The sequence below is a fragment of the Microcaecilia unicolor genome, chromosome 3 (assembly GCF_901765095.1).
Source record: "Microcaecilia unicolor chromosome 3, aMicUni1.1, whole genome shotgun sequence".
Lineage (NCBI taxonomy): Eukaryota > Metazoa > Chordata > Amphibia > Gymnophiona > Siphonopidae > Microcaecilia > Microcaecilia unicolor.
Genome location: NC_044033.1, coordinates 255,723,593 through 255,744,652, shown reverse-complemented (window position 1 = coordinate 255,744,652; position 21,060 = coordinate 255,723,593). Strand labels below are relative to the sequence as shown.

The 21,060-nt window shown below is 51.0% G+C and overlaps 1 protein-coding gene across 2 annotated transcripts in view; it reads right to left on the bottom strand.

Moving 5' to 3' along the window:
* MED25 (mediator complex subunit 25) overlaps positions 1-14,851 on the bottom strand; it is a 28,770-nt gene extending 13,919 nt beyond the window's left edge. Inside the window, exons 1-16 of one of the 2 annotated variants that reach the window (XM_030197956.1) lie at positions 14,523-14,851; positions 11,949-12,122; positions 9,123-9,168; positions 8,896-9,020; positions 8,101-8,199; positions 7,600-7,720; positions 6,906-7,062; positions 6,573-6,688; positions 5,682-5,775; positions 5,377-5,594; positions 5,018-5,125; positions 4,640-4,725; positions 4,163-4,220; positions 3,773-3,880; positions 3,200-3,388; positions 2,859-2,999 (exon numbers count right to left, since the gene is read on the bottom strand). In XM_030197956.1, the coding sequence (XP_030053816.1) occupies positions 2,859-2,999; positions 3,200-3,388; positions 3,773-3,880; positions 4,163-4,220; positions 4,640-4,725; positions 5,018-5,125; positions 5,377-5,594; positions 5,682-5,775; positions 6,573-6,688; positions 6,906-7,062; positions 7,600-7,720; positions 8,101-8,199; positions 8,896-9,020; positions 9,123-9,168; positions 11,949-12,088 (1,806 nt within the window). In that variant the 5' untranslated portion in view covers positions 12,089-12,122; positions 14,523-14,851. The remainder of the gene's footprint in view (positions 1-2,858; positions 3,000-3,199; positions 3,389-3,772; positions 3,881-4,162; positions 4,221-4,639; positions 4,726-5,017; positions 5,126-5,376; positions 5,595-5,681; positions 5,776-6,572; positions 6,689-6,905; positions 7,063-7,599; positions 7,721-8,100; positions 8,200-8,895; positions 9,021-9,122; positions 9,169-11,948; positions 12,123-14,522) is intronic. The other variant, XM_030197957.1, reaches the window with a different exon arrangement.
* Between the last annotated feature and the right edge of the window lie 6,209 nt (positions 14,852-21,060).

Below are 21,060 nucleotides of genomic sequence, written 5' to 3'. Positions count from 1 at the left end.
TCCAGAGTGCGAGACTCCCGCCCCGGGGGCGCCGAAGCGGTATCCCTCGAACTCCGTGCTCTCTTGAGAGCAGAGTCCACGACCGCCGAGTCATGAGGCAATTGGGGCCGCATTAACTCTGGGTCCGAGTGGATTCTGTATTGGGACTCTGCTTTCTTGGGGATGGTGGGATTAGATAATGGTCTCAACCAGTTCCGAAGCAGTGTCTCTTTGAGGACATTGTGCAATGGCACCGTGGAGGACTCTCTAGGTGGTGATGGATAGTCGAGGACCTCGAGCATCTCAGCCCTCGGCTCATCCACAGAGACCACAGGAAAGGGAATGCAAATAGACATATCCCTGACGAAGGAGGCAAAGGAGAGGCTCTCAGGTGGCGAGAGCTTTCTCTCTGGTGAAGGAGTGGGGTCGGAGGGAAGGCCCACAGACTCCTCCTCCCCCCACGAGGCCTCTTCCTCGGTGTCAGACATGAGCTCCTGCAGCTCAGTCCTCAACCGGGCCCGGCTCGACGTCGAGGCACCGAGGCCTCGGTGGCGTCGTCGAGCGGTGGACTCCCGCGCCGGCGGGGATGAAGCTCCCTCCATTGACGTCGACTCCACCTGCGTGGCGGTCGAGACCGGCGCCGCAAGCGGCGTCGGTGTCGAAGGCCTCGGCACCGAGCTAGAGCACGATGGCGGCGCCGAGGGCGCAAGCACCCCCAGCGCCGGCACAGTCTGGCGCATCAGCCCTTCCAGGATCCCCGGAAGGATGGCTCGGAGGCACTCGTCCAGGCCTGCTGTCGGGAAAGGCGAGGGGCCCGGTAGAGGCGTCGGTGCCGGAAGCTGTTTGGGTCCAGGAGACTGCACCGAAGTGCTGGCACCCTGACGTGGTGGTACTTCTACTACAGAGGGGGACCTGTCCTCTCGACGCTGCCGCTTCCTCGGCGTCGACTCATCCCTGGCGTCAGGAGCCGGATGCGTCGTGGGCGACCGATGACGGTGCTAGTCATCGGCGCTCGGTGGAACCGACGAGGAGGAAGTCGATCCCCCTCGGCCTCGAGGGATCGGGTCCGACAGGGTTCGGTCCTGAGGGCCCTGGGTAGAGGGAGTGACCGGGGCCGATTGCCCACGCGGCCTCTTACCCCTGCCTTCACCGGAGGACCGGTGGGCCGACGGGACCTGTGCTCCTGGGGTCGATGCCGTCGGTGCCGATTTCGTGGACATCGATACCGATGCCGTCAAAGTCAACGTCGAGGGGCCGGCGCAAGTTCCAAAAAGACGGTCCCGAAGAACTTGCCTCGCTACCTGTGTCCGTTTCCGAAGACCGAGACACAAAGTACACGTCTTGGTATCGTGCTCCGGCCCGAGGCACTGGAGGCACCAAGCGTGAGTGTCGGTCTGCGAGATATGCCGGCCGCACCGACCACACTTTTTAAATCCACTCGGGACCTTCGAGGACATCGACGGAAAAATCGCGTCGGCGAAGTCAAAGTCGTCGATGGTGGCGGTAAAAATCACACCTCGAAAATAAATTGACCGCGTGGCCACAAGGCCGCAACGCGACGCCCCCGCTAAGAGACGAGGGAAAACAAAGTTAGCGTTTTTTTTTTTTTTTTTTTTGAAAGAAACTAACAAAGAAAACAGAGAATCAACGAAAAAGAGAAAATTCGCGGCGAAAGCGCGATCCGGTTTCCGGGGCTGACAGAGAGAGAGACGAACGCGGCTCTCTCCAGCGCGGAAAAGAAAAGACTGAGCGGGAACGGTCGCGCACGGGCGGGAAGACGGCCGCGCATGCGCGGTGGGCGTGCCCTGCCTGCGGGACCGCCCGCAAAGCTTTGTTCCGGTTGGTGGGGGCTGCCGTGGACGTCAACCCAGTCGTGAGAACAAGCAGCCTGCTTGTCCTCGGAGAACCCATTTGTCCTGGACTGGTGGAAGATAAGGAAAACAAGTTAGCCAATTCTAATCTGATCTAATCGAATTCATGACTTACAGACCGTAGTAGTCCCAGCAGGAGGTTTACAATATAAGAGCCCACATAAAGGTGAGGAATAACAACTATTCAATATAGGAAAAGAATGGATTTTCTATAGCAACTATTAATAGCTGTCCTGAAGTCATCTCAGCCCTTCTACAACAGAGATTCTTAATCTCTCTACATGGGATGGAAATCTCAAGGATCAGCAGATTAGTCCTGTCCTGCATTCTCCCCCTGAGGTCTTATGTGAATAAACCTATAGTGCTACCCTAACAAGGGACGTCTACCTTAACACTATGTACAGTGGATCTACTGAAAACATTGGCTACCTAGCTATCAACTAACCAACTCTGGCATTAGTCCCAAAGCTCCAGTACTGAGCTAAATTGAAAACGAGATGGGTCCAGGTTATGTAAGCGGAAGATTATTTAAATAGTCCCCTATTTGTCAGTTGAGATCTAGCAATACAAGCCTCCCAGGACAAGAGCCCAGGCCTCCCCCTGCGTAGCTGCCATTCTGTTCACAGCTATTCCTAAACCTCTTTACCTGGAGACCTATTTTGAGATCTTCTTGACACCATATTTTTTTGTCCTGACTTTTCCTTCATTGTCTTGACTTCTGCTGTATTACATACACTTTGATTTTGTTTAATTTTGCCATTTTGAAAGAGATCTGAATCACTGGTGTGTAATTTTGTTAAATGTTTTGTTTTATTTTATTGGACATCACTTTGAGCCCTTCTCAGGGCAAGGCAATTCATCAGGTGTAAGGGAAATAAATACAACGGTACGTACATTATGAAACGAAATGCTGATAGGACCCCAGGCCCTGACCGCACATGCTGGAGATGGAATCTAGAGTGCCATGGCAGCATACACATTATGCACCTCTGAGTTTCTTCCACTCACCTGTTGCCCCCCCTGTGTTACCGGCAGGGCCCCCGGTTGCTTCTGCATGAACGTCTGGCTGTTGGGTACCGATCCCGTGGCCAAGGGCTGAGAAGATCCCAGCTGCATGGGTGTAGAAAGAAGTTTAAGCTCTGGTTGGCTCTGCAGAGGGGGGAGGGGGAAGATAAATATGCAGCATGCTATATAGAGTGGAAATGGAAGGACAACTTACAGGGGGGGGCAGATTAACAGTGACAGAAAGGCTAGAAAGTTAGATGTTCTTAAAATTAATAAACAGTTAAAAAAAAAGGCTAAAAAGCAAAGGTCAGGGTGAAAGGTCATGGGTCAGAGCTGGTTCTTACACTGCGCTGCTGGTCCAGTTTCTGCTGCTGAACCTGCTTATGAGTGGTGATGACTTGTCGTATGGCATTCACAAAGCCTGGCTGGTCGTAGGGAATGAGCCCCATGAAGATCCGTTTCTTGGAAGAGTACAAGAGCATCAGCACACGTACCTCGCAGGGCGCCGTGTGGGGAAAGTGGACACAGCCTGCCTATGGCAGAAGCAAGAAACCGGGGTTACATGTACAGAGATATGAGGTAGATGGAAAGAGAAGGGGGAGGGGAAATATGAAAACTGCCCCCACCCTGTGCAAATTCCACAGGAATGTATATCACCGCTAACACTGGCCTAGATTTTTCATCTTGTTCCCAGAAATTATGCCACTTTCTCTGCACATCTGAAACAATGCACACAGCTGTTGTATCTAAAACTAAGCCATCAGCTGGTCCGTCGCTGCTCCTCCCTGCCCCCAGGCTGGGAAATAATAAAGGTTTCAGTATTCCCCTCCCCCAGATCTAGTATACTGCATGCCCGTCTCCTAGTGCAGGGAGTGGTGGTGGGAGGGGGGGGGGGGGGGGGAAGCAGCTCTACTTACGAATCCTGTGCCCATGATCCTGTACAGCCCCTTCAGAGACTCCAGGTCCTTGTTGGTGAAGCTGAACTGAACCATCCGTGAATTTCGAAATAAGTGACCCAGCGCCGTCTGCAATGGGAGGAGAGAGCAACGTGAGACCAAGCCTGTACCCGACTCTCTGCTCCTCCCACACATGACATGTGAGGAAATAGTCTGTACTGGGCAGACTAGGTTCAGCCAGTGTCAGGTGACCAGAGACATCACTCAGTTTTGCCAAGGGATCCCTGTGAGTGCTAGAGGCCCAGATCAACTGCTCTGCTTGCCCTCCCCCTCCCACCCCACCCTAGGCACATGTAGGAGCAGCCTGTATCCCTGCCGTTCTGCCAAATATAGTGGTACGGAAACTTTTACCAGTAACTGCTGTGGAATGAGCTGCATTATCAGCTTCTGGGGCCACTGGTCAGCTTTCCTAAAAATCAGAACCCACTGTTAGGAAGTCAACATGTCTACACACAATTCATGAATGTACAGCAACACATGAAAACAAACTTACCTGTATGTCCACACACACTATACTGCCCCTCAAAACATATACATAGAGTACATGCAGAATGATGCATATGATATATGGCACACTTCTCATGTACACACACAATAACTGCACAAACATATATACACACACACACAAGGACATACGCTTCCCATGTGGGCACATGAAGAAACAGAATGGGACACCAAACACAGACAGCAAGGTCTATTGTGCTGATGACAAATTCACACACCCCTTCCTCCCAGGCACACAGCAACCCTTTACCAGAAATCTCTCTGTAGTAAGGCATTCAAACCCCCTTCCTAATACGCAGCTAGGACAGAAAGACAGACACTCACAGGTTCTCTCCCGCGTTGACGTAGACCTGGCATGGTAAGGACCGAGTCAGTTTGGCATTTGTATCCACAGATGCCGGCTTGGGTTTCTTCCACAGGGCCAGAAAGAGAAGAGAGACAGTGAGATAGCAAGACATCACAACAAGTCCCCCTTGAAACTGCTCCCACACCAGGGACTCTCACTTCCCCCTGAAACACTCTTTATATTTGAGCCCACAGAATATGCCTCCTGTTCCAGGATCTCGAACCTTCAGCAAACTCTTCACGCAACAGCAGAAGGACAAGACCTCCAGTGGCTGAGATCCCATGTATGTGGTGCCAGAGCACTGAATGACATGAAAACTCTGCCTCCTCCCCTCCTCTCTACCACACGATGCTCACCTCCTGCCACTCCAGGACACCACTCCAAGCCAGCACCTTGTTAGTGATTGACTGCTGTGTTGCAGGGAGCTGTGAGCCTGAAGGTTGGGGAACGCTGCCTCCTGTTGGCTGCAGGGGAATGAAATAGGGAGTGAGAACAGAAGGAAACTGGAAGTGTGGGGAAGGGAGAGCAACAGTGTTAAAGCATGAGATCAGACAGTCTGCGGCACTGCAGCTTGAAGAGAAAATGTAGGTTTATCCTCCAGGGCAGTCTGGGTTTCCTCTCTGGAAGGGGGGGGGAAGGGAGAGCGCTTGCTAGACATGAAACATTTTTCACTTTTCTGTGCACGGTTTGCTTAGAAGACAGACCCTGTACTTACCATGTTTGGGGGTCCAGGCTGCGGCAGCCCCTGCTGCTGAGGTAATAAGCCGGGCCCTGTGGTTACTGTGGACACCAAGCTGGGCTGCACGGGTGGCATCATGGAGGGTAGCTTGGGGGGCATGGCAGTCACGGAGCTGGCTGAGATGGGCTGCGTGGATGCCTGACTGAAGGGTGCACCCACTCCAGGGGCGCTGGGTAGTGAAACCACATTAGGGACTGCCAAAGGAAAGACAAGTGGATCGAGTGAGCATTAAATGGCCAGCAGAAGCAGATGTGGTGCAGGCGGCCTGGCGCAACACTTACAGCGGTTCCCCATACTGCTTTTCTGGTTCTTCGCAGCCTCCACGGCGGACTGGGCTGCCGCCTGTGCCGCATTCAGAGTGCTACCCTGAGACACCTGTGGACAAGACAGGACGGAAGAATGAGCACCGACACTTAATAAAGGAAGGCGGCCCAGCACTGTTTCCATCAGGGACAGAGCAGACAGAGATGGCTCTGCAGGACCGCAAAGATGGGGGAAGGCTGCATCCCTCAGTAGTGCTCAGCAGACACTGGTCATCTGTCAAGCATCAACATCGACAAAATGTCTGTCTACAAATGCAAAGCTGCAGTAAAGTCTCTCACAGGCAGATACACCCCTGGAGGGGGCACCCTGTGAGCCAGAACCAATAGATTTAGAGCCACAGCAGAGCAGCACAAAGTGGTCTGCAAGCCCAGCTTCTTGAGCCTGAATATGAGCTCATCTCCCCACACACCCCAACGTCCCAATAGCAGCTTTGGGGGCGGAAGAGACATACTGAGCAGTGAATTAACTCAAATCCATTCAGAGCTGGGTTTTAACATAAGCATCAGCAGAGAGCCACGTCCTGTGCAGGGGCAGGAGGAACAGCGATCGTCCTCCAGGGAAAATCAGTCACATGTGGGTTCCTGTAGCAGGGTGCAGAAAATCCCAGGACCAGGTGGTCTTGCAATTTATCAAAATGCACCAAAACCACAACAGAGCAACTGCCGGGCAATGACCCACAACCTCAGTGGCCATAAAGAAAAATCATTAACAAACGGACATCAAAGACACTGGAAAGTCATAGATTGAGCTCTGGCTTGGAACACACTGGTCAGGACGGTCCAAACAGGTTAAGCCCGTACCGGCCTGAAAATGGACCTCGGGGGAGCAGTGGTGCAGCACCGACCTACCTGGTAGGACTGCGAAACGGGAGGGGCTGGAGGGATCTGCGTCGGGGTGCTCTGCATTGCTTGCTGAGGAGTTTGCTTGGGCTGTACCGTGCCGGGCCCTGATGCTACTCCCCCCACTGTTTGGGACAGAAGAGAAAAAGGACATCCAGAGTTACAAGCTCCGGTACAAACATCTGAGAGCAGCAGGGCTGAGACTGGACTAGAAATAGGAAACTCAATCGAGTCCCATCCCCAGCACTCAGACTCACAATCCCCCTGGCTCAGCCTTGTATCTATCTGTACCACAGGTAATGCGCTGATAGGATGGGGGTGGGAGGGAGGGAAACCCCTTACCTGGAAGGACCATGCCCCTAACCAGGATCATGTGCCGTGGATCCTGGCTGAAGTCTTTCGGCTGTGCTTCCATCATGCTCCCCGGAGAAGCCTTCTCATACAGCATCCGCAGGGCTGGCAGCTTACGGGGTGAGATGATGGAGAAGTGTATCCCACGCTGGCAGAGAGACAGACAGAGAGGAAAGTGAGGGAAAAGCATCACCCTACCCCCTCCCACGATCATGGCTGAGAATCCCAGGGAGGAAGTAATGACCTTGTCGGGAAGGGGTGACCCCTGGCTCCTCCTCACACCCAGAGCACCGAAAACAGAGAACACAGCTCTGCTCCTGTCCATTTATAAACACCAGGACCCAGGGCCGTACGTTTCTGATGAAAAGCTTTCTGACTAGAGGGAGACGAGAGATGTTGTCAGGGAACTCGGGAAAAGCCCCTGCTCCGAACACCTCATAAGTACATAAGTATTGCCATACTGGGAAAGACCAAAGGTTCATTGAGCCCAACATCCTGTTTCCAACAGTGGCCAATCCAAGTCACAAATACCCGGCAAGATCCCAAAAATGTACAAAACATTTTATACTGCTTATCCCAGAAATAGTGGACAAGGATTACTAAAAGCTCTTCCCAAGGCTCAACTATAAGAACAGCGAGAGAGGGCAAGATACCCGGCCCACAGAGGCAGCAACTTGGCACCCACCTCCCCAATCTTCTGTACCAGGTTTTCGGTGGTGTAGCCAGAGTAGGCAGTGCTCTCCACTGCTGGCAGAAGGTAGGGAGGCGAGTTACATATCAGGATACACACTTTGTGCGTCTGTCCGCTGAAATACAAATGCTGACAAGAGTTACCAGTAACTACTGAGAAGCGAGTGATGGCAGCTACAAACCAAAGCAGGAGAGACTGACACGAGACAGTCAGTAAATGCAGAGAGGAAGGCAGGCCGACACGAGACAGCCAGTAAATGCAGAGAGGCAGGCAGGCCAACAAGACACAGTCAGTAAATGCAGACAGGTAGGCAGGCTGACATGAGACAGTCAGTAAATGTAGAGACAGATAGACAGCCTGTCAGGGGATAATTAGTAAATGGGGAGAGATAGGCACAGTCAGTAGACACACAGACAGACAAGAAACAGTCAGTAAATGGAGACAGACAGTAAGACACACTAAGAGATGGATGCATATTGTATGTTTCAGACTCACATTTGTTCCCTCATTTTTTTGAAGTCATCAAAAAGCTGCAGTGCAGTGCTGAGCCCCTCTGCGATAAGGCTGCAACTCTCCCCTCCACCACCCATAAACCTACACAGGGGAATGAGACACAGGACACAGGTCAATAACCAGTTGGGGGAGGGGGGAATGAGTATCTCCTGCAGGGCAGAATGACGTGTGGACATGGGTCACTGACCAGCAGGGGGAATGAGTGAGTGATCTCCCATAGAGCAGAATAATGTGTGCACACAGCTCACTGTCCAGAGGGGGGCACCAAATCCCCCCTGCAGAGCAAGGCGAAACAGATGACCGACCAAGAGGAGGTACTGCTGAGCACTGGGGCCTGAAGGGGCATTCCCCTTTCCCCTGCCATGACCTCAAAGATTTCATCCCTCCCACCCTCTCTTCCTGCAGCACATCATCTGAGCACATTACTGTATATAACCCTGACTCTCTGCTCGTTATCCACCCCAAGATTTTAACTCTCATTGAGCCACACGACTGCTATCCATGCTTCCCACCTAGCCCCATCTGAATCCACCTCCTCCTCCCTCTGAATGCCTCCTGTGAGAAAATCCAGAAAGCAAAAGATGCCCCCTGCTCCTTCCTCTTAAACACAAGTAAACCTATATTGCATTCTTTCCACTGGAGCGCTAACACCAGCTTAATAAGTGAACAGTGGTTGACACGCAGTTAAAGGTGAAAGGTTACAGCAGAGAGGCCCGGCTCCCCAACCTCCCTCCTGATAACAGTGGCTCAGGGATGGGGAAGGGGTACAACACTTACTGTATACTGTCCAGCCACATCACAAACTCGTAGGCGCTGCTGGTGGGGGCATGGCACTGCACGTAGGATTCTGGAGCGCAATCCACCGTATTGAAAACCACTAGGCTGTACTGGGTGCCACCATACTGCTCAAACCGTGGAGGGAGCAAAGACACAGGCTGTTAGAGAGAGGAAAACTCCCTCACCCTTCCCCACGTGTCTGAATCCAAAGAAAGGGAGACACTCACATCCCCTCCAAAGTCCGTCTCAGCAGGAGGTCCTCCGTTAAAGTACCTGCAGAGGAAAAAGAGACAGCAGCCCCCTCAGAAACACCAAAAGACACAGCTCCCACCCCCTGGTGGAAAACTGCACGTTAAGTAACCAAACAGAAGGACGTCGAGCATGTAATGTTAGATTCCCAAACTGATGCCCAGAACTCTTCCAATGACTGTTTCTCCAAAAGCAGTTCCATATATTTGAGGTGAAGGATTGTCCTTATGTGCAATCTTACTGGCAGATGGTCACGATGCATATTATTTACGATATGTGCCGTGTTCATTGAGTGCGTGTGACCTGATCATACTGGATTTAAAGCGTCTGCGTATTACTAGACCGGCACCTTCCCGGTAGCTAGCACTGCAGAATGAAACAAGTTGCCTTTAGCACTGACGTCACAACGGAATACTGCATCTTTTAAATGGATGCTAAAAAGTTAATTGTTGAACCAAATTTATGAGCTATCACGATCTGCTCGAGTTTCATCAATATTTCTATCTTGCTGCATTTGTCTTTGTTACCCATCTTGGATAAAGCTGAGCTAGATATAATTAAACATAAAACATATTATTTATTTATTTATTGCATTTGTATCCCACATTTTCTCACCTATTTGCAGGCTCAATGTGGCTTACAATGCTCCATCATGGCATTTGCTATTCCAGAGTAAAAGATACAATTGGTAATACATAAAACCATAGATGATATAATAGAATTAAACAATCAGGTATAAGAGAAAACATATAGAACAGGTGAGTGGTGATGTGATACAGTTTTTAATTATGGATCATTGTGGTATGCCTTGTTGAAGAAATAAGTCTTTAGTGATTTACGAAAGTTGAATAGGTCGTATATTGTTTTCAGGTCCAGTGGCAATGCGTTCCACAGCATATTAGTAAACTTGGACCATCATTCCTATTACTTGCATTACTGGTTACTTCCTCTATAAGCACAATGCATTTAGAGCAGGTTAGAATGTTAGTGTGTAGCCCACCCAGGAACCTGCTTAACACAGGGGACGCACATTCGCTTATTATATTTTGTCACCGATATTCCTCTTTTCATGTTGATTTGTTAATCGATTACATTTCTCTTTCTAGACAATTTTATTTGTTCTAGAGATGTTGTCTCACTACTATTGTGAATAAAGCTCTTTGTTCTACAGATCATTTCACACTATTATTGTGAATAGAGCTTTGTTCTAGAGATTATTTCTCACTATTATTGTGAATATAGTTCTTTGTTCTAGCAATGTTTCACTATTATTGTAATAAAGCTCTTTGTTCTAGAGATTATTTCTCACTATTATTGTCAACTAGTAAAAGAGGCCCGTTTCCAACAGAAACGGGCGCTAGCAAGGTTCCAGGGCCCCCTCCCAAACCTCCCTCCCTCCGTCCTCCGAGTTCCATGCCCCCTACCTGCCTCCCTCCCTCCAAGTTCCACGCCCCCCACCTGCCTGCCTCCCTCTCCTCCGAGTTCCAGGCACCCCTTCCCTTCGAGTTCCAGGACCCGCCCCTCCCCCTCCCCCCTTAAACCCCCTCCCCCTCTCTCGTCTCAGGACCCCCTCCCCACTCCAGTCCGATGGCCCCATTCCCGGCCGAGTTCCACCCCCCCTCTCCTCCGATTTCCGCCTCCCAGCGCCTCCCTCCCTCTCTCTCTGTGGCCTCCGAGTGCAAGGAGGACGTGTGGGTGCCCCGAGGCCTTTGTAAGTGCCAGCTGTTGTTTAAAACGTTTTACCTCCTGCTCCGCCGGCAACAGTGAAGTCCAGCACGCACGGACGCCGCTTCACACTGCCTTTGCTTTCACTTCTGTTTCAGCTGTTCCTCTGGTCCTGCAAACAGGAAATGAGGGCGGAACAGGAGGTAAACCGTTTTAAACAACAGCTGGCACTTACGAAGGGCTGGGGCACCCGCACACGTCCTCCTTGCACTCGGAGGCCAGAGAGAGGGAGGGAGGCGCTGGGCGGTGGAAATCAGAGGATGGGGGGGGGCGTGGAACTCGGATGGGAGTGGGGCCATCAAACTGGAGTGGGGCCGTCGGACTGAAATGGGCCTGTGGAACTGGGACGGATGAGAGTGGAAGGAGGGAGGTAAGGGGTCAAGGGGGGCGATTGTTTACTCACCTCCGGTGGCTGCTGCTGGGTTCCCTTCCCTCTCACTTCCCATTGGTCTGCCCTGTGACGTCATCCCCAGGGCGGACCAATGGGAACTGTGTTACGAACCCAGGCATCCAGACGGAGGTGCAAATTATTATATAGGATATATTATATAGGATAATAGTCTATCTGTATTGGAATATAATAAAAGTTATTTGACATAAGCCTGCACATGTAAAGGCTGTTCTTAGTGATACTACTGCTGCCAGGGGGAGAGAATAAGAACGATTAAGTGGGGGAAGGAAGGAGGCTTTGTAACACAAGAGGAGCCCCAGATTCAGGAGTTTTTCACGGCACATCTGGAACGTGCCATTTTTCACTTGTAAAACACTGCACACGTAGGAGAATATCATGGATACGTTTCTGTGGTTCACCTGTATGTGCTCTTCAGGCTGGCATCTGGGTACAAGGGCAATGAACGCACACATTCGAATGCACATAATTGCATCTCTCTCGGAGCAGGTGTAATTTGTGTGCACTGCAGGGGAAATCTGAGAATCTATTTCATACAGGATCAGCGTTATTCCCCCCACTGCTTACATTACACAGCTTTTATAAAACAGGCCCACTTAGACCATCAGAGGAGTTTTCTGCAGCCAGATCCAGTGAGAAGACCTCATCCCTCCCTCCAGTCTGTACTCACTCGATGGCAGGTAGCAGGTAATATTTCCGCAGAGACTCAAAGTAAGCCCCCAGGTTAGCTGTGCCCTCTATCACAAAGACCACGTCTGCCACCATGGTGCTGCCGCCTTGGCCAGCTGCATCCAGCGCCGAAACCACCATCTCTGCCGGGGGTGGGGAAGAGGTTCTGCAGCTGCTGAGGAGTGAACGGATACAGATGATCAGACTTTGCAGACCATCTTTTCACACCCACCCTTCCACTGTATATGGCACCATGGCCTCAACCTAGAATGGGAGGGAAACCCTATGATATGATTAAGTCAGTGTAAGGTGAAAATAAGCAACATACAGAGCGTCAGGCAGGGATGAAACCAGCAGCGATCTCACGGTCCTGGAGATCCTGAGGTCCAGGACTAGAACCGAAGAGACACAAAAATCAAATGCCTGCTATATTCAGGTGATCTGGTCGCTCTGTCTCCCACCTCAGAGAAAATCTAAACCTACCAGAGACACAAATCCTGGGCCCTACAGCTCAACCTGGAAATGACAAAGATAAGGACTTTCAAACACAGTTGTAACTCTTTGTAAATTAACACTATGTATTCCTTGGTCAGAGACGAAGGTACTGTCCAAAAGTCACGGAGGCTGATATTGAACCCAGATATTCAATGCTGGGCTATTTCCAGTAAAAGGCACTGGGGTTTTTGTTGGCAGGCTCAAACTTACTGGCTGTGTCAACATTCAGCATTAGTTGGTTAAGTTTCTAGCAGCCAAAGACAGGACTGCTACTTAAGCGGTCTGATTTGGCCGCTAAACTTAGCCAATCAACAATAAATATTGCCGTCATTCGCGCGATATAGCCAGTTATCTTTTCGGCATTAACCAGCCATACACAGCCAGGATAACTGGTTACCTTGTGTCGAATATTAACAGTTAGATGCCGGAACACAATTTAACTGGTCAGTAGCCATATCTGGCCAGTTAGATACTGCTGAATATCAGTCACACACACAGCAATCTGAAACAAAACACACAGAGGCATATTTTCAAAGCACTTAGCCTTCCAAAGTTCCATAGAAATCTATGGAACTTTGGAAGGCTAAGTGCTTTGAAAATATGCCTGACAGTCTATCTTACTATCCTAACTCACTAGTTGAGTCTGTACTACTAGGGATAGATCCTATAATCCCTGAAATGTTAATCTAAAGAAAGAAGTCTTCAAACCTTATTTTTAAAATGTTCTATTCTTGAGTCGGTTCTTAAACCCCAAGGAACAGAATTCCACAAAGAATGAACCATCTGCAAAGAAAAACATCCATCTGCCACTTTGTGCCGCTTTTTGGACGTTTTTGATTTGAAAATGAACCCCTACATGTACTATTTTGTTAACATGCAAAATTGTCATGCCCCAATTAATCTACCTGAATCATATGGGGGTAATACTCGGGGGGGGGGGGGGTTGTTAAGGGGGTATATATGGAGGTGATAGTTGGAGTTAAGGGGATATATGAATTGGGGGTGTATATGGGGGATATAAGTGTGATTAAGGTGATGTAATTGAGTAGGATTTGTTTATAGGAGTGAAGGTGGGGGTTAGGAGTAGGGTGTGGGGTTGTTAGTAAGCTAGGGATGTATACGAGAGAAAGGTCTATGGGACATTTGGGGGTTATGGTTGGGTTTAGGGATTGTTATTGAGTGGTGGTAGGGGTGTTTGTCAGCTGGGGTGTGTAAGGGAGAAGTGTCTATGGGAAATTTGAGGAGGGGGTGCATATGAGGGTAATAGTTGTGATTAAGGTGATATAATTGTAGTTGTTTATAGGGGTGAAGGTGGGGGTTATAGTTGGGGTCAGATGTTATTGAGTAGGGGTGGAGGTGAGCTGGGGGTGTATAAGGGAGAAGTGGGGTTAGGGGATGCTACTGAGTGGGGGTGTTTGTGAGCTGGGGGAGCATAAGGGAAATTTGGGGAGGAGGTATTTATGGGGGTAATAGTTGTGATTAAGGTGATATAATTGAGTAGGAGTTGTTTATGGGGGTGAAGTTGGGGTTAGATTTTATTGAGTAGGGGGTGGAGGTGAGCTGGGGGTGTATAAGGGAGAAGTGGGGTTAGGGGGTGTTAGGGTGTGTCCTGAAAAAGACAGGTACAACAAATCAAGGTAAGGTATACACAAAAAATGGCACATGTGAGTTTATCTTGTTGGGCAGACTGGGTGGACCGTGCAGGTCTTTTTCTGCCGTCATCTACTATGTTACTATGTTATTGAGTGGGGGTGGGGGTATTTGTGAGCTGAGGGAGCATAAGGGAAATTTGGGGGGGAGGTATATATGGGGGTAATAGTTGTGATTAAGGTGATGTAAACTAGTAGGGGTAAAAGTAGGAGTGGGGGTGTTATTGAGTAGAGAGTGTTTGTGGGGTGGGGGAGTATAAGGAAGAAGTATCTATGGGAAATTTGGGGAGGGGTGTGGAGATACTCTCCGGCCCGTTGCATTCTGGTCCCTGTAGTACTGGGACGCATTCCCACAATGCAACGCGCTGCCCGGACTCGATTCTTCCCTCCCGGGCTCATTGTCACAGAAAAGGAGAAGCTCCCACACTCACCCGCTCCTCCGCGAGATCCCAAATTCCTTGCTCCGGCGGCCACGGTGGTACCAGCGGCGCCGGCGTGACGCAGTCAGGCTTTAGTTCCGATTAGAGCGCTCGCACGCACGGCACGCACAGGTCGTGGTGGCATCAGCGCCCAATCACGTGACATCAACGCCCAATCACGTGACATCCCAACTCCGCTCAGCGGCTACCTATCTTGGATTTGAGCAACGGAAGGCGACGGGATCTGAAAAGGCGGGAATATTAGACGAGGTCGAGCCGTAGGCGGTAGCGTCTTTTCTCCCCATCGGAAAATAGCCATGATTAAGGTGGGGCGCCCGGCTATTCACATGATGGCGGCGCGGACGTGCAAGGCGACACGCCCACCGTAGGCCCCTCCTCCTCGCACTCCCTCACAAATAGAAGTTGCTTACCTGTAACGGTAGTTCTCCTTGGACAGATGATCTTGCAGCCACACAAGTGAAGTGACTCCCCCATGACGTCACGGACCCGGACCTATAGCAAAGCTTAAAGCGTAGCTTAATACGCCTGCTTGCAGCTTCCCGCCGTATCCCCCCCATAACCCCCCGGTAGTCACCGCCCCTTTCCAGGTTGGTAAAAAAGCTAGCGGCAACTTAAGGGAGGGTTGGGAGGGATTGTGTGGCTGCAAGATCATCTGTCCAAGGAGAACTACCGTTACAGGTAAGCAACTTCTATTTCTCCCTGGACAGATTTCTCTTGCAGCCACACAAGTGAAGATTCCCCAGCTCCACAGGTAACAGGTGAACAAGACGCCCCTGCAGGCACACATGGTACTGTAAAAGGAACAGAAGAAAAAAGGTAAAACTGGTACCTGTGAGAGGAGGAGGTGGTAGTTGTCGCCTCAGGACACAGAAGAAAGGACCGCCTGGCCAAACGCCGTATCAGTAGCTGAAGCGGTATCCATGCAGTAATGTTTCACAAATGTGTGCACAGTGGACCACGTAGCTGCTCTGCAAATATCCTGCAGGGAAGTTCGTTGCAGATGAGCTTTCGTGGCCGCCATGGCCCTCAGATTATGAGCTGTAATATGCGGAATCTGTGAGGGAGTGGCTGCGGCGAGCTGGTAGCATAAGGTGATACAGTTCGCAATCCATTGGGATAGAGTCCCCTTGGTTACTGGCCTTGGGCGGTGAGGAGAGCGGAGTGAAAGGAATAATTGAGAAGGTCTATTGGTGCATTTAGTTCTATCCAAGTAGATGGTAAGGGCTCTCAGGCAATCCAGCGTATGAAATCTCTTATGGTCCTCGGAAACATGTGGAGGAGGAAAGAAGGTGGGCAGCATGATGGTTTGATTCAGATGGGAAGGTGAGACCACCTTCGGTAGAAACTTCGGATGAGTGCGGAGCACAGCCTTATCGTGTAGTAATTGAGTATATGGTGGATAGTGGACGAGAGCCTGGATTTCGCCGATGCGCCGTGCCGAAGTCAACGTGACCAAGAACAGTGTTTTCCAAGTGAGATATTTGAGGTCCGTTGAATGAAGTGGCTCAAATGGAGAGGCTGTGAGTGCATTGAGTACCAGGTTAAGGTCCCATGCCTGAGTTGGAGGGCGAATGGGAGGATAGAGATGCATGAGTCCTTTGAGAAAGCGTTTCACCACAGGGTGTTGCATGAGGGTTAAGTCATCCACCGGGTCATGGAACACCGAGAGAGCTGAGAGATGGAGCTGGATGGAGGAGTAAGAGAGCTGTGATTCTGAAAGATGGAGGAGGTAATCCAAGACACGGGATAGAGGAGCGTTGGCAGGGCGGAGGTGATGGCAGGAACACCAGCTGGAGAAGCGCTGCCATTTGGCATGGTAAGACTTGAGAGTAGAGTCCTTCCTGGATGCGAGGAGGACCCTCAGCACCCCATGTGAGAAAATCAGGCTGGAGTGGGGCTGATCCGCCACGCCATGAGGCGGAGGGATGCGAGGTTTGGGTGCAGGAGACTGCCCTGCTGCTGTGTAAGAAGGTCTGGTTCCAGCGGCAGCGGAAGTGGAGGGCATGTCGTGAGGTTCAGGAGAGCTGTGAACCAGGCTTGTCTCGGCCAGTACGGAGCTATTAACAACAGAGATGCTCCGTCTGATTTGGCCTTTTGGATTGTCTTGGAGATGAGAGGGATTGGAGGAAAAGCGTAGAGGAGGCCTTCTGTCCACGGAATGTGAAAGGCATCTTCTGCCAGTCTGCGCGGACTGGGAAACTTGGAGCAGAATCTGCGACACTTGGCGTTGAGAGGGGACGCGAATAGGTCGACGAGAGGGTGACCCCACTTGTCGAACAGATCTTGCGTAACAGTGGTCTTGAGTGACCACTCGTGCGGTTGTAGCTTCCTGCTGAGTGAGTCTGCCAAGGTATTCTGCACTCCGGGCAGGTAGGAGGCCGAGATGGTGGACTGGAGCTTCAGGACCACCTGCCAAAGATGCAGAGCTTCCCAGCACAGCTGTCGGGAGCCGGTGCCGCCTTGCTTGTTCACATAGTACATGGCCACCTGATTGTCTGTCTGCACATGAATTCGCTGGTGCGAGAGGTGTGGGTGAAAGGCTTGAAGCGCTAATCTGATGGCTCGCAACTCTAGCAGGTTGATACTGTATGTCATTTCTTTGGGCGTCCAATGTCCTTGAGTCATGTAGGAGCCCAGATGCGCTCCCCACCCCTGCTTGGAGGCGTCGGTTGTTAGATAAACGGACGGAAGGGCATACCCTGGAGGAGATGGGGGGCGTGGGCCCACCATTGCAGCGAGGTCTTCAGTCTGTGAGAGAGAGGTACCTTTGCAGATAGCGGCTGAAGAGCTTGGATCCACTTGTCCCGGAGGTGCCATTGTAGCGGTCTCATATGGAGCCTGGCTAGCGGGAGTACTGGAATGGTAGCCGCCATATGACCCAGAAGCACGAGTAACGTTCGGGCAGTGGTGACTGAGACCTGGGTGAGGTGGGCAATGAGGATGGAAATCCGTGTGGCCCTGTTGAGGGGCAAAAACGCTAACATCTGCGGGGTATGGAGGACAGCTCCTATAAACTCGATGTGTTGCGTGGGAATGAGTTGAGATTTGTCCAAGTTGATGAGGAATCCCAGAGTCTGGAGAAGTGAGGTGACCTTTGCTAGAGAGTGGAGGGCCTCCTGAGCAGTTGGCGACGCGATGAGCCAGTCGTCGAGGTAAGGGAAGATTGTGACCCTTTGCTGGCGAAGGTGAGCGATGATGGTGATGACACATTTTGTGAACACTCGTGGTGCTGAGGAGAGGCCGAAGGGAAGGACTCGGAATTGATAGTGGTGAGAGTGGACTTGAAACCGCAGGTAACTCCTGGACGCTGGGTGGATCGGGATGTGGAGATATGCGTCCTGCAGGTCCAGGGACACGAGCCATGCGTTCTGATCGAGCAGTGGAAGAATCATTTGGAGAGTCGTCATGCGGAACTTTTCTTTTTTTAGAAATTTGTTCAGGGAGCGTAAGTCCAGAATAGAACGCAAACCACCGTTCTTCTTCTGAATAAGAAAGAATCTGGAATAAAATCCTGTATTCTGGGAACATTCTGGTACCGGTTCGATTGCCCTGATGCGCAGGAGGCGGGAAATCTTGTCGTGAAGTAGGTGGATGTGAGACGAAGGAACTTGTGAAGTGACTATGCGGGGGAGAGGTGGGGGGGTCGTAAAGTGAAGAAGGTACCCCTGGTTGACAATGGAGAGGACCCACTTGTCTGATGTTATAGGGGGCCACTGAGGGGCAAAAAACTGAAGACGACCTCCCACCGGTAGCTGCATAGCCATCTGCTTGTCAAAAAGAGGATAAGGGTTTGGGCGCCGTCGAGGGCGCTGGCTTGGATGTCCGCCGCTCACGATATGTTTTCTTAGACTGCTGAGGTCTATGTTGCTTGTTGTTAAACCTGTAGTTTGTGTTGTATTTATTGAAGGGGTACTGTCGCCGAGGTTGATACCTCCTTTTAGGCGTGCCATAGGACGAGCGATGAAAGGACGACCTGGGCTGATTGATGTTGTCCTCTTCCAAGGTGTCCAGAGTGGTGCAATCTTGCTTGATGATGTCGATGATGTCCTTAACTCCGTCACCAAACAGATTATCCCCTGTGCAGGGAGCATCAGCCACTCTGTTATGAACATCCTCCCGTAGGCCGGATGCTTTTAGCCATGCTAACCGGCATGTGGAAAGGCCTACCGCGGCCCCTCGAACCGACGTGTCATATGAGTCGTGGGCGGCTCTGATTAAATTGGTGGCGCATTCTTCCAGATTTTGAAGCAGTGGCCGGAATTGAGGTTGCAGTGCTGCAGGGAGGGAATCCAGTGCTCGTGAGAAGTTGTCTAGTATGGTGAATTGGTAGTCGGTATAATGGAAGATGTGAAGCCCTATGCGGGCATTGAGCATGGAGCTTTGATACATCTTCTTACCCATGAGATCCATGAGTTTCATGTCTTTCGTTGGTGGAAAATTAGAATGGTCTCGTGAGCTTTTGTGTTTACGCATGGCGGACTGGACCACTATGGAGTGGTGAGATAGTTGTGGTTTACCGAAGCCCCAAGTATCTTGGACTTTGTATTTTGTATCCAAACTCTTCTTGGTAGGGAGTGATGTGAATGGGGTAGACCACACCAACTTGTGCTGGTCCGCCAGCACTTCGTGCAAAGGCAACGCAATGATGTCTTTCGGTGCCTCATAGCGCAGAGCCTGTAATTTTTTGGATCGGGGATCCGGTTGAGAAGAGGAGGGAATATCCAAGGCTGATGCCAATTTGAGGAGAAATTTTGGATAGGAAGTATCCTCTGGTTGAGATGATTTAGATGGTAGCGGGGGAGAGGGGTCAGAAGGTAGACCTGGAGAGCCCGCGAGGAGATCGAAGTGGGCATCAGGAGAGGAAGATCTGGAGCATCCCTGAGATGGGGGCGGGGAAGAGCCAGAGTCTGAAAAATTGTCCGCAGCCAGAGAGTCTGAAAAGGACTCGGAGCGTGAGCGCTGCCGAGGGGCTGGCCGATCCGGGGGCGAAACCCCTGCCGCCGCCGGGCGTGGTGGTTGCTGACTGGTCGTGGGGTGCTGTTGAGCTGAGAGATTTTGATTAGCCAAAAAAGCACGCAGCAGATGGAGAATATCCTGGTTTGATTGGGACAGTGGCATAGAGGAGAAGTCCGCAGGAGAGACTGCTGCCCGAACTCCTGAATGGTGGTGAGGAGAGAGTATCACCTGCTTGTCCTGTGGAGAGAGAGGCATTGCCTGAGCCAGAGCAGGAGGAGAGGTGTCAGAAAAATGCTTTGTAGCAGTCTGCAACTCAGGAGGGGAGGAGTAACCCTGATGGAGTGAAGCAGGGGAGGAGCTGTGGCTGTGATGCACAGGGTGGGCGGAGCCAGCTGTGTGATGCGATGAGTGGGAGGAGCCAGCTTTATGATGCGAGTGGGAGGAGTCCTGACGGTGCCGATGAGCAGAGGAGGAGCTGCTTCGGTGCCGATGTGCAGGGGAAAGGCTCTCCCGGTGCCGAATCTGATCGGAGGCACTCTCCCGGTGCCGAGGATGCAGTGGGGAAGAGGTGCTGCGGTGCCCAGAACGACCATGCTGGTTTTTCTCAGCAGATGGTGTTTGCTGGGGTTGAGTCTGAGCACCGACAACTAGTTGGAGTTGTGGTGGCAGAGACTGTTGCCTTTTGCTAGGCAAGGCACTCTCCGGGGGTTCCTCACAGTGCCGCTTTTTATTCTTTGCTTTCTTACCAGGCTGCTGAGGTAAGTCCTCCACTACTGCTTTCATTTTTAAGTGTCTTATCTGTCTCGTCCGAGGGAGCATGGCTGCACATTTATCGCAACTGGAGTCTAAGTGCGTCGTGCCTAGGCAGTGGACACACAGGTCATGCGGGTCTGTGAGGGACATTTTGTTGGTACACCGTGAGCAGCGTTTAAAACCATGTTTCTTCGCCGACATGGTCGGGAAGAGGAGGGCTGCTAAATTAAATTTGTTGGTAATTGTTGAGAGAAAGAAAGATTATAAAAATAACAAAAGAAAAAAAAAAAAATAAACGCGAGAGCTGCACTAACGATTAGTCAACGGGTCTGACCGCCAGAGCGGGAAGAATAAAACTGGAAAGGGGCGGTGACTACCGGGGGGTTATGGGGGGGATACAGCGGGAAGCTGCACGCAGGCGTATTAAGCTACGTTTGAATTAAAGCTTTAAGCTTTGCTATAGGTCCGGGTCCGTGACGTCATGGGGGAGTCACTTCACTTGTGTGGCTGCAAGAGAAATCTGTCCAGGGAGAAACACACAACTCGTCTAGTTTATACAAACACCCCTCCCTCACACCCCGTCACACATCCTCCTCAGACAACCCCTTTTATGCACACATACACCTCATTCCCTCACAAACACATAAGCCTCTGTCTTAGATATACACCCTCTTCCTACACGCCCTCACACCCCCATAGATCATATATGCCCACACTCCCTTCATTCCATATTCATATATCCTGTTCACGTTATTTGGACTTTTGTGGACTTTTGCACTAGCAGGATTTTCTAACTGGAATTTGCATTCACACTTGCACC